Source organism: Erinaceus europaeus, chromosome 7, assembly GCF_950295315.1.
Source record: "Erinaceus europaeus chromosome 7, mEriEur2.1, whole genome shotgun sequence".
Classification (NCBI taxonomy): domain Eukaryota; kingdom Metazoa; phylum Chordata; class Mammalia; order Eulipotyphla; family Erinaceidae; genus Erinaceus; species Erinaceus europaeus.
The window spans coordinates 67,778,715-67,791,230 of record NC_080168.1 but is presented as its reverse complement, the minus strand read 5'-3'; the positions used below and the strand labels follow the sequence as shown (position 1 = coordinate 67,791,230).

Sequence of the window (12,516 nt, the reverse complement as noted above, 5' to 3'; positions counted from 1 at the left end):
GATCTATGGCATGGTGGTGGGAACAGTGTTAATCTATATTCCTATTAACCTATTAAAAAGAAAAAAGAAAAAGAACTCCCCAGTCCCAACATACCACCTGGGCACCACAGCACTGGGGGAGCTTCCTGATGCACACTGTTCCTTCCCTCTGTCTCTCTGAACAAGCAGACCGAGAGAGGGAAGATGCAAAAAGCAGGTGAAATAAAATGACTCCCCATGACATGCACACATCTGCTGCTCTGGCTGATAATATATAATCACGTCTTCTTTATCATTTCTAGTCACTCTTTTGCTTTGCTCTGGGAGTTTTGAGAGAGTAAGGTTCGATGGTATCTACTTGGAAATTTAAAAACATTCTGTTGGACCAGGCAATAGCACAACTGGTTAAGTGCACACACTATAGTGCACAATGACATGGGTTCAAGTCCCTGGTCTCCACCTGCAGGGGGAAAGCTTCATGAGTGGTGAAACAGGTCTGCAAGTTGTCTGTCTCCCTCCCTCTCTCTCTCCCCTCTCAAGTTCTCTCTGTCTCTATCCAATAATAAATAAATAAAGATAATGTTTTAAAAAATGTTCTGGGCACTGGGGAGATCTCAGAGGAAACACATTCAAGTCCCATGCAGGAGAGCCCCTAAAGATCCCCGGTTCAATCCCTGGCACCACCCTGTGCCATAGCTAATCAGTGCCCCATTCTACTCTCTCTCTCTCAAAAAAAAAAAAAAAAAGAAAGAAAGAAAGAAATCATTAGGGCCAGGTAGTGGCACAACTAGCAGAGCACACACCTTACAGTGACAAGGACCAGGTCCAAGTCCTCAGTCCCTATATGCAGGAGGTAGGGGGGTAGTTGGTTGGGGGGGTGGAGGGAATGTCTACAAGCAGTGAAGCAGGTCTGCGCTCTCTCTCTCTCTTCCCCGTTTCTTTCAATTTCTCTATCCAAAATAAGCAAATATTTTTCAGCCATTGTTTAACAATTTTATTTCATCTGACACATTTTTATAACAATTATTAATAGTTCCCTGGACTCAGAGATCTTAGGGGTTTTTTCTCTCTCTTTTTTTAAATTTTATGGGGCTGGGTGGTGGTGCACCTGGTTGAGCACACATATTACAGTGTATAAGGACCCAGGTTCGAGCTCCCGGCCCCCACTCACAGAGGGAAAGCTTTGCACATGGTGAAGCAGGGCTGCAGGTATCTCTCTGTCTCTCTCCCTTTCTATTGCTCCCCTTCCTTCTCAATTTCTGGCTGTCTTTATCCAATCAATAAATAATAGTAATTAAAAATTGTTTTATAAACAGAGAAACTGAGATGGGAAAAGGGAAGGAGGGAGAGACAGGCACTTGCAGGAATCACCCCTTCTTGAAGCTCCCTTCCTGCAGGTAGAGGGGGCAGGGCTTGAATTCAGTTCCTTGTGCATGGCAATATGTTCACTCAACCAGGCATACCACCACCCAGCACCATAATAAATCAGTTAAATTTAAAAAAGAAAGAAAATCATTTTTCCAAAGCAAAGACTTGTTCCCAGGTACAAACAGGAGTTCAGAGCTGCACAGGCCCAAGTTGAATCCCTGCCTGCACCATACTCACAAAGCACTTCTTGCCAGGCCAACAGGTAGCCACTGGCACACGTCTGAAGCCCTGGGAGACCTCACACAAGGATGTCTGGAAGAGGTAACCCCACAGCAGCACAATCTGTAACAGCCAAAACCTAGAGGCAAGCCAGGTGTCCAAGTACAGAGGAGTGGCTGAGCAAGTTGTGGTCTAGATACACAGTGGAAAACTACTCAGCTATTAAAAAGTGGTGATTTCACCGTTTTCAGCCCATCTTGGATGGAGCTTAAAAAAAATCATGTTAAGGGGGGGTGGGGGTGGTGTGCCTGGTTGAGTGCACATGTTACACTGTGCAAGGACCCCAGTTTGAGCCCCCAGTCCCCACCTGCAGGGGAAAGGCTTCATTTATGGTGAGGCAGGGCTGCAGGTGTCTCTCTTCCTCTCTATCATGCCCTTCCCTCTCGATTTCTGGCTGTTTCTATCCAATAAGTAAACATAATTAAAAAAATTTTTAAAAAGAAATCATGTTCAAATGTCGCAGTGCAGTTTGGAGAACTCTAATAAATGAATTTGAATATCAAAAAAAAAAGAAAAGAAAAGAAAAAAAGAAATCATGTTAAGTGAAATAAGTCAGAAACAGGATGAATATGGGATGATCTCACTCACAGGCAGAAGTTGAAAAACAAGATCAGAAGAGAAAACACTAAGCAGAACTTGGACTGGAGTTGGTGTATTGCACCAAAGTAAAAGACTGGGGTGGGTGGGTGGGGGTGGGTTCAAGTCCTGAACATGATGGCAGAGGAGGACCTGGGGTGGTTGTATTGTTACGTGGAGATGTTATGCATGTACAAACGATTGTATTTTACTGTCAACTGTAAACCATTAATCCCCCCAATAAAGAGAAAAAAAAAGAAGGGAAAACACTAAGCAGAACTTGGACTGGAGTTGGTGTATTGCACCGAAGTAAAAGACTCTGGGATGGGGGGGAGGGATCAGGTCCTGGAACATGATGGCAGAGGAGGACCTAGTGGGGGTTGTTATGTGGAAATGTTATGCATGCACAAACTATTGTATTTTACTGTCGATTGTAAATTATTAATCCCCCAATAAAGAAATGTAAAAAAAAGTTTAAAAAAAGAGGTAACCCCTCAAGTCTGGGCAGTGGTGCACCCAATTAAGCGCACATAGCACAAGAACCCGTGCAAGGACCAGGGTTCAAGCCCCTGGCTCCCCACCTGCAGGGGAGACACTTCACAAGCTGTGAAGCAGGTCTGCAAGTGTCTTTCTTTTTCTCTCCCTCTCTATCTCCCCCTTCGCTCTCTCTATCCTATGTAATCTGGAGCAGTGGATTCATAGTGCCTGAAGCAATGCCCAGAGACAACCCTGGAGGCAAAAAAAGAAGTCCTGCCACATGCCTTGCTCAGCCTTCCTCATCAAGTCGTCAAGTAAGATCCTCTGGTGCTCTTCACCGTCGTTGAAGCTGTACAGAGCCCACTTCTTCAGCAGGGTCTCTCCCTCACCACAAACATCAATTTCCAGCAGCCCAGGAAACCACTCTTCCATGAGAGAGTCAATGTGGTCTACGACTTGGCCCAGAAGAATGCAGCCTGGAGGAACCAGAGCCAAGTCAGCAAACTGGCCTCCATGCACCACACACACACACACACACACACACACACACACACACACACACACACACACACACACCTCCAGCCCAGCTGCAAGTCCCAGGAGAGCTGTGCAGTCCTGGCCTTACCTTTCCTGCAAGAGGGAACCGTAATTTTCAAGAAACTCTCTGCGTGACGGTCCAGGACTTCAGATCCCACCAGACAGTAGGCTTCCGGAGACCAGTTCAAATAGATGCCTTGCCTCCAATACATCCTATTTGGGCGGAGGGCTCGTTCTGAAAGAGGGGTGCATGGTCCTGAATCGCTTTGCTTACAAACCCCTGACTATGACACAGATTAAAGGGAGAGAAGACTGTGGCCCCCACACGTGACAGCAATGCAGAAACATTCGCTTTGAGGTAAAGTATTTGGAACACCCGGTCAAGCGCACATAGTACTAAGCACAAGGACCGAGATCAATCCCCTAGCTTGCATGCAAGGGGAAAGCTTCACAGGTGGCAAAGCAGGTCAGCAAGTGTCTTTCTCTCTCCCTCTCTATCTCCCCTCCTCTCTTATTGTTCTATCCAATAAAATGGAAAAACTGGCCACCAGGCACAGTGGATTCATAGTGCTGGCACCAAGCCCCAGGAATAACCCTAGAGGCAAAAAAAAAAGTATTGTATCTGTTAACCACACTCATATTCATCCCTGCCTATTCACTATGATGTTCAGTACTTTATCCTTAATTTTTTTTTTATTTAAATTTTTAATTTAAGAAAGGATTAGTGAACAAAAGCATAAGGTAGGAGGGGTACAACTCCACACAATTCCCACCACCCAATCCCCATAACCCACCCTCTCCCATGATAGCCTTCCCATTCTCTAGCCCTCTGGGAGCATGGACCCAGGGTCGTTGAGGGTTGCAGAAGGTAGAGGGTCTGGCTTCTGTAATTGCTTCCCCTATCCTTAATTTTTAAGGTGACAGAAAAAAACCCAGTTGAGGATATGGATATACCTGCCAACACCCATGTCCAGTGAAGAAACAATTACAGAAGCCAGAACTCCCACCTTTTGCACCCTAAAAAAGAGTTCTGGTCCACACTCCCAGAGGAAGAGCAATGTTAGGAGAAGATGACCAGAGGGCCTTGATTCCCAATTCCCCAGGAGAGAGAAAAGGGGAAAGGAAGGGACATTTGAAGCAGTGTAGGTGTGACTTGGAAAGGAAGAAAAGGTGGGGGCCATAGTGAAAAAATGGACAAATATATATAAATATAGGCAGGTAGTCTTAGAAGTAAGTCAGTCCATATCTGTGATTTTAGGAGAATCACTGCACTTTCCAATGGAAGGGATGGGGATCCAGAACTCTGATGGTGGGAATAGTGTGGAATTATACCCGCTATCTCATTATTTTGGAAATCAATATTAAATCACTAATAAAACTAGAAAGAAAATGTCCAATCGATAACGTAAGACAGAGTTTAAATTGTAGTGTTGAGTAGTCTGATAAAAATGTTTCTTAAAAATAAATAAAATGTTTTTTAAAAGAATTTATTTATTTATTCATACGAAAGATAGGAGGAGAGAAAGAACCAGACATCACTCTGCTATATGTGCTGCCAGGGATTGAACTTGGGACCTCATGGTTGAGAATCCAATGCTTTATCCACTGTGCCACCTCCTGGACCACAATAAAATGTTTCTTGAGGGAGTTGGGTGTTAGCGCAGCAGGTTAAGCACAGGTGGCTTAGCAAAGGACAAGGACCAGTGTAAGGATCCTGGTTCGAGCTCCTGGCTCCCCACCTGCAGGGGAGTCGTTTCACAAGCGGTGAAGCAGGTCTGCAGGTGTCTTTCTCACACCCACTCTGTCTTCCCCTCCTTTCTCCATTTCTCTCTGTCTCATCCAACAACAACATCAATAACAGCAACAATAGTAACTACAACAAGGGCAACAAAAGGGAATAAATAAATATTAAAAAATGTTTCTTGAGGGCAGAGGGTAGATAGCATAATGGTTATGCAAAGTGACTCTCATGCTTGAGGCTCCAAAGCCCCAGGTTCAATCCCCTGCACCACCATAAGCCAGAGCTGAACAGTGCTCTGGTAAAAAAAAATTTTAAAAATGTTTCTTGAATCCTTCATCTTAAAAGAAATATTATATATATGCTGAATAGATTTAAAAAAACATACAGGGGCCGGGCAGTTGGCACACAAGCCCCTGCTCCCTACCTTCGGGAGGGGGGAAGCTTCACAAGTAGTGAAGCAGGGCTGCCAGTATCTCCCCACCCCCATGTCTCACCCTCTGATAAGAGCAGAACAGAGCAAAAAAAAAAAAAAAAGGAAAAACAGCTTTTGAAAACAATGGAGTTGTACAGGCACCAAGCCTCAATGACAACCCTGATGGCAACAAGAAAAAAAAAATCACAAGTAACTTATTTTTTAAAAAAGAAGCCAGTGGTCTTACTAAAAGCAAAATGCACTATGCACTGAACAGTTTAATGCAATGTGTCTACTTATATGATGAGTAACTCCAAACAAGACCAAGTTCATTTGCCAACACCATAACACCTTCATGAAGTCATTTTAACAGAAATAAATGTCTTTCCCTTTACATCACTAAGACCTGTCTTTATTTCAGTAGAAGGAATTAACATTTAAGCATTATAGTTGGGGGTGGGGAGGCTGGGGGTAAGCCCCAAGGACCTGCCAGTGGCCAAGGCTCCTACAGTATCCAGGACAAGGTCAGACTAAGGACCTGGACACCTGCTGAAGAAGCTTCCATGAGGGTGCAGAGTCATTTTGCAGCTTCTGCTGCTCATGTGTGCTTGTGAGTGTGCCTGTGAGTGTGAATTCGAGTGTGTGTGCCTGTTAGTGTGTGTGCTAGTGAATGTGAACACGTGTGTGAGTGTTCCTGTGAGAGTGTGTGCCTGAGTGTGTGAGTTTGTGTGCCTATGAGTGCTTGCATTTGTGAGTGTGTATGCTTATGAGTGTGGCTATGAGTGTGTGCCTGTATGTGCTTAAAGTGTGGATTCCTAGTAATCCCACCGACAAACTGGTGGCTCAAACTGGTGCTTTCAGTCGGCTTTCTTTGCACCTAACTGCAAATGTGTCTAAAACGAGAGCTGGGGGTGGGTGGCACAATACCTCACTTGGACCATTTGCTGCTTTGTCATTGATGGAAGCATCAGTCCTGTCTCTCTGTGTCCTGCTTCTATAAGGAGGAGGAGAAGGGAAAAGAGAAGGAGAGGAAAGATGAGAAGGATAGGAAGGAGGGAGAGGAAGAAAGAGGAGAGGAAGGTGGAGTAAGAGGAGAGGAAAAAGGAGAACAACACTTACTACTAGTAGTAGTGGGTGTTGAATGGGGAACTATGGGATTTTCTTCCTGACTACTTAAATGAGCTTATTTTTCTTATTTCTAGTTGTTTTACCTTTTTTTTTTTTTTTGGATAGAGACAAAGAAAAATGGCGGGGGGTGGGAGTAAATGGAGAGGCAGAGGGACACCTGCAGTCCTGCCTCACCACTCATGAAACTCTCCACCCCCAGATGTCCAAATCTTCACTCTGGCCTTGTCCTGGACACTGTGGGACACAGGTGGAGACCAGGGGCTTGAACCCAGGTCCTCATGCACTGTAGTGTGTGCACTTAACCCTCTGCACCACCACCTGGCCATCTTGCCTAATATTAAGCTAGGGAATAACACACGCGCTTAAGCACATGTGGTCCCTAACTCCTCTGAGCATGGTCTCTGTAACATACATACCTCTCCCAGAGAGCATGTAGGGCGAAATCTCCAGCAAGCGGCTGATGAGTCTGGACCAGAAGCCCATTGGGAAGTAAGGCATCTCATAGAGCCGGACGATGACCTCGGAGTTCTCACAGTGTGGAAGTTCAATCACAGGCCTGTGGTCGGACAGACTGAAGGGAAAGAACACTGTGACTCAGCCCCATGAGCCCCAGTGCTCTCTAAATGCTTTGTTACGGGATTCACTCACAAATCCCCAAAGTAGCTGCACCTCTGGATGACATTCTTCCCCTGAGCAGGCTCTGCCCACATCAATGATCCAGGCGCTACTCCGTCAACACAGTGTGTGGTCAGATACAAGAGACATGTGGCTTCCTCACTAGCCTTACTAATGCTAATGAACTATTAAAACTGGTTACACACAGGCAGATATTAAAGGATTATGGGGGCCAGGGGGTGGCATGCCTGGTTAGGCACACACATTACAGTGCATGAGGACCTGGGTTTGAGCCCCCAGACTCCACCTGTGGGGGGGGGGGGAGTAGGCTTCACTAGTGGTGAATCAAGGCTGCAGATATCTCTCAATCTACCCCTACCCTCTCCATTTCTCTCTGCCTCTATCCAAAATAATAATAATAATTAATTAATAAATAAACAAAGGGGCCAGGCAGTGGCATACCTGGTTATGCACACACATTACAGTGCACAAGGACCTGGGTTCAAGTCCCTGCTCCCCACCTGCAGAGGGGACGCTTCACAAGTAGTGAAGCAGGGCGACTGATGTCTCTGTTCCTTTTCTCCTCTCTATCTCCCTCTCCCCTCTCAATTTTCCTGTCGATATCCAATAATAAAATACAGGGGGCCAGACAGTGATGCACTTGGTTAAGCACGTACATGACAGGTTTAAGGATCAGGTTTAAGCTCCTGGTCCCCACCTACAGAGGGAAAGCTTCACGAGTGGTGAAGCAGGTCTGCAGGTATCTCTCTGTCTCTCTCCCTCTCTATCTTGCCCTCTCAATTTCTATCTGTCTCTGTACAATAATAAATAAACATTAAAAAATTGAAAAAAATTAAGAAAAATACAATTAAAAATATTAAAAGATTATGCCAAACTAGGGAACGCATACCCTGCAAAGAAACACATAATATGTCTAGAAGCCATCCACGCCAACTTGTACTTTTCAGTGCCATTGCTTTATATTTGGCAGTGTTTCCTAAAGCAATACAAACCCTACAAAAAGGAGCTAAAATTCAGACCCCTACTGAGACACCCCCCTCCTAAGAATTCACTACCACACGTTTGCATACAACAGTGAAAACTCACCCTCCTCTCCTCACAAAGTGAGAAAACACACACACACATAAACCATACTGCAGTCTCACCAAACAGACATATTCAAACAAGGATAAATCAGAAGAGCATTATGTCCATGAAATACATCCTCTGTAACTTTAAATGTACTAATAAGGCATTTTTTTGAAAGTTGAGGTTAGGTGGTCGCACACCTGGTTGAGCACACATTATAGTGCACAAGGACCTGAGTTCGTTCGAGTCCCCAGTCCCCACCTGCTGGGGGAAAGCTTCACAAGTGGTGAGGCAGGGCTGCAGGTGTCTGTTTCTCTCCTTCTCTATCCCCCCTTCCTCTCAATTTCTGTGTCTAACAAATAAGTAAAGATAATAGAAAATTTAAAAAAAGGAGAGCAAATGGCCTATTTCAGTTTAAAGCGTATAGAGGGTGTAAAAGCATATTTAGTGCATTTAGCCTAAACCACACTTAATTTGGGGGAAAAAAAGGCAAATGGTGGGTTTATCAAGAGTAAATTCAACATTTTTTAATTTACCTGCTTGGAACCAGCAAATATTCTTCTCCTATAGGCAAGGCAATCTGAAATTTTTCAAGGAGTTTAAAGTACTGTGACATGTAGTTCTTGGGGAATCTCTTTTTCTTAGAAAGAAAGTTTTCCACATCTCGCCGTGAAATGATTCCTTTGGGGTGTTTTGAACAGCCTTCAACTTTCACCGTCAAAATCTGGAAGATTTATATAAAATTCATTTTCTGAAGATGTTTAACCTATGGGAGTCGGGCTGTAGAGCAGAGGGTTAAGCGCAGGTGGCACAAAGCACAAGGACCGGCATAAGGATCCCGGTTCGAGCCCCGGCTCCCCACCTGCAGGGGAGTTGCTTCACAGGTGGTGAAGCAGGTCTGCAGGTGTCTATCTTTCTCTCCTCCTCTTTGTCTTCCCTTCCTCTCTCCATTTCTCTCTGTCCTATCCAACAACGACAACAACAATAATAACTACAACAATAAAACAACAAGGGCAACAAAGGGAATAAATAAATAAAATAAATATTTAAAAAAAAGTACGGGACTTTGATCAGGTCCCTCTTTAAAAAAAAAAATGTAACCTAAATGCTCATCAACACACTAAGAATTTGGGTATGTACAGACAGTGGAATACTGCTCTGCAATTCAAAAAGATGCCTACAATGAGAGCAATAAAGAAACCCACCTGCAGGGGAAGCTTCACAAATAGTGAAGCAGGGCTGCAGGTATCTCTCTCCCTTTCTAAGTCTCCCCCCCCTTCTCAATTTCTCTGTCTCTATTAAACAATAAATAAATAAAAAATTTTAAAGGAAAGGGCCAGGTGGGGATGAACCTAGTTAAGTGTTCATATTACTGGGTTTGAACCCCTGGTTCCCATCTGCAGGGGGGAAGCTTCATTAGCAATGAAGCAGGGCTGCAGGTGTCCCTCTGACTCTCTCCCTCTCTAGCTCCCCCTCCCTTCTCAGTTTCTCTCTGTCTCTATCCAATAACAAGTTAATTGACCAATGAAAAAAAAAAAAAGAAAGCACTAAAAATACAAATTGGAAAATTAAAGGGGCTGGGTAGTGGCACACCTGGTTGAGCACACACATTACAGTGCATAAGGACCCAGGTTGGAGACCCCACCCCGTCCCTCATCCCCTATCCCCCATCCCCACCTACAGGGGGAAAGCTTCGCAAGTGGTGAAGCAGAGGTCTCTCTATGTCTCTCCCTCTCTATCTCCCCCTCCCCTCTCAATACCTGCTTGTTTCTATACAATAAATAAAGATAATAAAAATGCTTTTTAAAAATTGTAAAATTTTTTAAAATGATGAGAGTGTCCTTTGGGACTGGATGGCTAGAACTGGAGGTGCTGAAGCTTAGTGAATAAGCAGGGAAGTAAAAGACAATGACTAGATGACTTTGTTCACGTGTAGAATACAGAGACTTGAAACACATGAACTTGCCAAAAGAAAGCGATACAGGATGTCTAAAGGACACCTATAAATTCCAGACTTAATCCCCCCTAATCCCACCACTTCCTGGTGTTTGCGGGGCTTTGAAGGCTTTTAAGCAAATTAACTTTTAGTTTTTTATTTTTATTTTTATTGCCACCAGGGTTATCTCTAGGGCTTGGTGCCAGCACTAAGAATCGACAGCTTATAACAGCCATCTTTCATTCTTCCTTTTCTATTTTATTTTTGACAGAACACAGAGAAATTGAGAGAGATGAAGGAGATAGAGAGGGGAAGAGGAAGACAGACACCTGTGTCACCACTTGTGAAGCCTCCCCACTGCAGCTGGGGAGCAGGGGCTTGAACCTGGACCCTTGCACATGGTGATATATGTGCTTCAATCAAGTGCGCTACTGCCTGGCACCCCAAGAAAGTAAGCTTTTTGCTACCGCGCCCCCACCACCACCCTTGGCTTACACATCCCCCCACCCTCTCTCTCAGGGTCTGTGTGTAATCAACCCTAAAACTGTGAATCATTACAGCATCTGTCTTTGTGTGCTGTTATGGTATAAAAGAGAAACTCCAGCAGAATGTGGGGCCCAGAAGGTTGTGGCATGAGCCAATCTGGGTCTCATGCATCATCAACAACAACAATAAAAAAAACCTTTGGGGCCAGGTGGTAGTGCAGTGGGTTAAGCACAAAGACTGGCATAAGGATCCCAGTTTGAGCCCCAGCTCCTCATATGCAGGGGGGCTGCGTCACAGGCAGTGAAGCAGGTCTGCAGGTGTATATATTTCTCTCCCCCTCTCTGCCTCCCCCCCTCCATTTCTCTCTGTCCTATTCAACAACAACAACAACAATGATAACAATAACATTAACAACAACAATGGCAACGAAATGGGAAAAATAGCCTCCAGGAACAGTGGATTCATAGTGCAGGCACCAAGCCCCAGCAATAAACCTAGAGGCAAAAAAAAAAAAAGTCATTTTGCTGCAAGCCAGGTCCCAGGTCACAGAAGAAGAGATGGTCACCCTCAGATTGTGATAAATTGGTAGCATTTAAATCCCCAGTTGGGACAGAAGCATCACTTTTCCCTGTGACTTTCACCTATTCCTGACTCTCAGTTATTACCCCAGACAGTACAAATCCAGGACACACAGCGATGCCCTTTCACGACCCAGCTCAGCTGGGCAGGAATACACACCCAGCCACCCTCCCCTGCCAGCCTCTGGTACAATCTGAACACAATTTTCTCCCTATAACTAGGAGAGGACTGACGGTAGGGGTGAGGATGCTAGGACTGAGCCCTGGGCCTATAGCATCAACAGGATGATGGGAACAGGAACCTAGGCTTCCCACCCCAGTGAGGCCTGTGCAGACCCAGAGATGACAGTCAGCACCAGCCAAGGGGAACACACTGGCCATGGAGCATCAGCGGGAGGACAGGCAGACATAAACACCACCAGCCGGATTTCAAACACCATCAGCATATACAGCTAAGACAACTCGTGTCCAGGACCCACCATCCAGGGAGAGGTCTCTGCCCACATTGTGGGTATTGCAGGGTCTTCATTCAACTAAGTCAGCTAGGAGGCCAGACATCTGCCCAGCTCTGAGAGGCAGCACAGAGCAGAGTGGTGCTTACATCCCTGGCTCGAGGATGCTAAGAGCACCCTCCTCCCAGGCCAGAGCAGCCAGGAAAGCGTCCTTGACCACCCTGAAGCTCTCCTAGGGCAGGAACTGTGGTTTCCTGCTGTGGCAGCTCAGTCCACACTCAGACCACACCCCCACCAAACTGCCCCCTCTCTCCTCCCCTCAAGGGATCCCCCTTATACCCCCCCAAACATAGGACACCCACCTGGGCCATGACTTTGCAGAGCCACTTGGGTTCCACAAAATACAAGTCGCTTAGCTGCAGAGCTGGGTCTTGGAAGTGTAGGAGGACGCCTGCAGGGAGAACCAAACAGAGAGACATGGAGTCTGGCCTCCTTGAGATCCTGGCTCCTTTGTCCCTGGACACTAAGAGCACACACATCACTGTGCACAATGATCCAGGTGCTAGCCCCTAGCCCCACCCCCCTGGCAGAGGAAGCTTCATAAATGATGAAGTAGGGCTGCAGGTGTCACTCTTTCACTATCTTCCCCCTTTCCTCTTGATTTTTCTCTGTCTCTATCCAATAAATAAATAAAAATGATTTTTAAAAACATTGGTTTTGAACCATGTAAAATTATCACAAATATGTGGGCGTATTTGAGACAAAGGCATTATGATGTTTCATTATAAAGAGACATTTACGGGGCCGCGCACTGGTGTATCCAGTTAAATGCACATAGTACTAAGCACAAGGACTCACTCGAG

The 12,516-nt window shown here is 45.4% G+C and overlaps 1 protein-coding gene across 6 annotated transcripts in view; it reads right to left on the bottom strand.

Annotated features, from left to right (window-relative positions):
- Positions 1–12,516, bottom strand: part of LRRK2 (leucine rich repeat kinase 2) — a 155,947-nt gene that overhangs the window by 36,311 nt on the left and 107,120 nt on the right. For all 6 annotated transcript variants that reach the window (XM_060194684.1, XM_060194683.1, XM_060194682.1 and 3 more), the window contains 5 exons: positions 12,016–12,104; positions 8,738–8,925; positions 6,914–7,068; positions 3,305–3,451; positions 2,964–3,155 (listed from right to left, as the gene is read on the bottom strand). In XM_060194684.1, the coding sequence (XP_060050667.1) occupies positions 2,964–3,155; positions 3,305–3,451; positions 6,914–7,068; positions 8,738–8,925; positions 12,016–12,104 (771 nt within the window). The remainder of the gene's footprint in view (positions 1–2,963; positions 3,156–3,304; positions 3,452–6,913; positions 7,069–8,737; positions 8,926–12,015; positions 12,105–12,516) is intronic.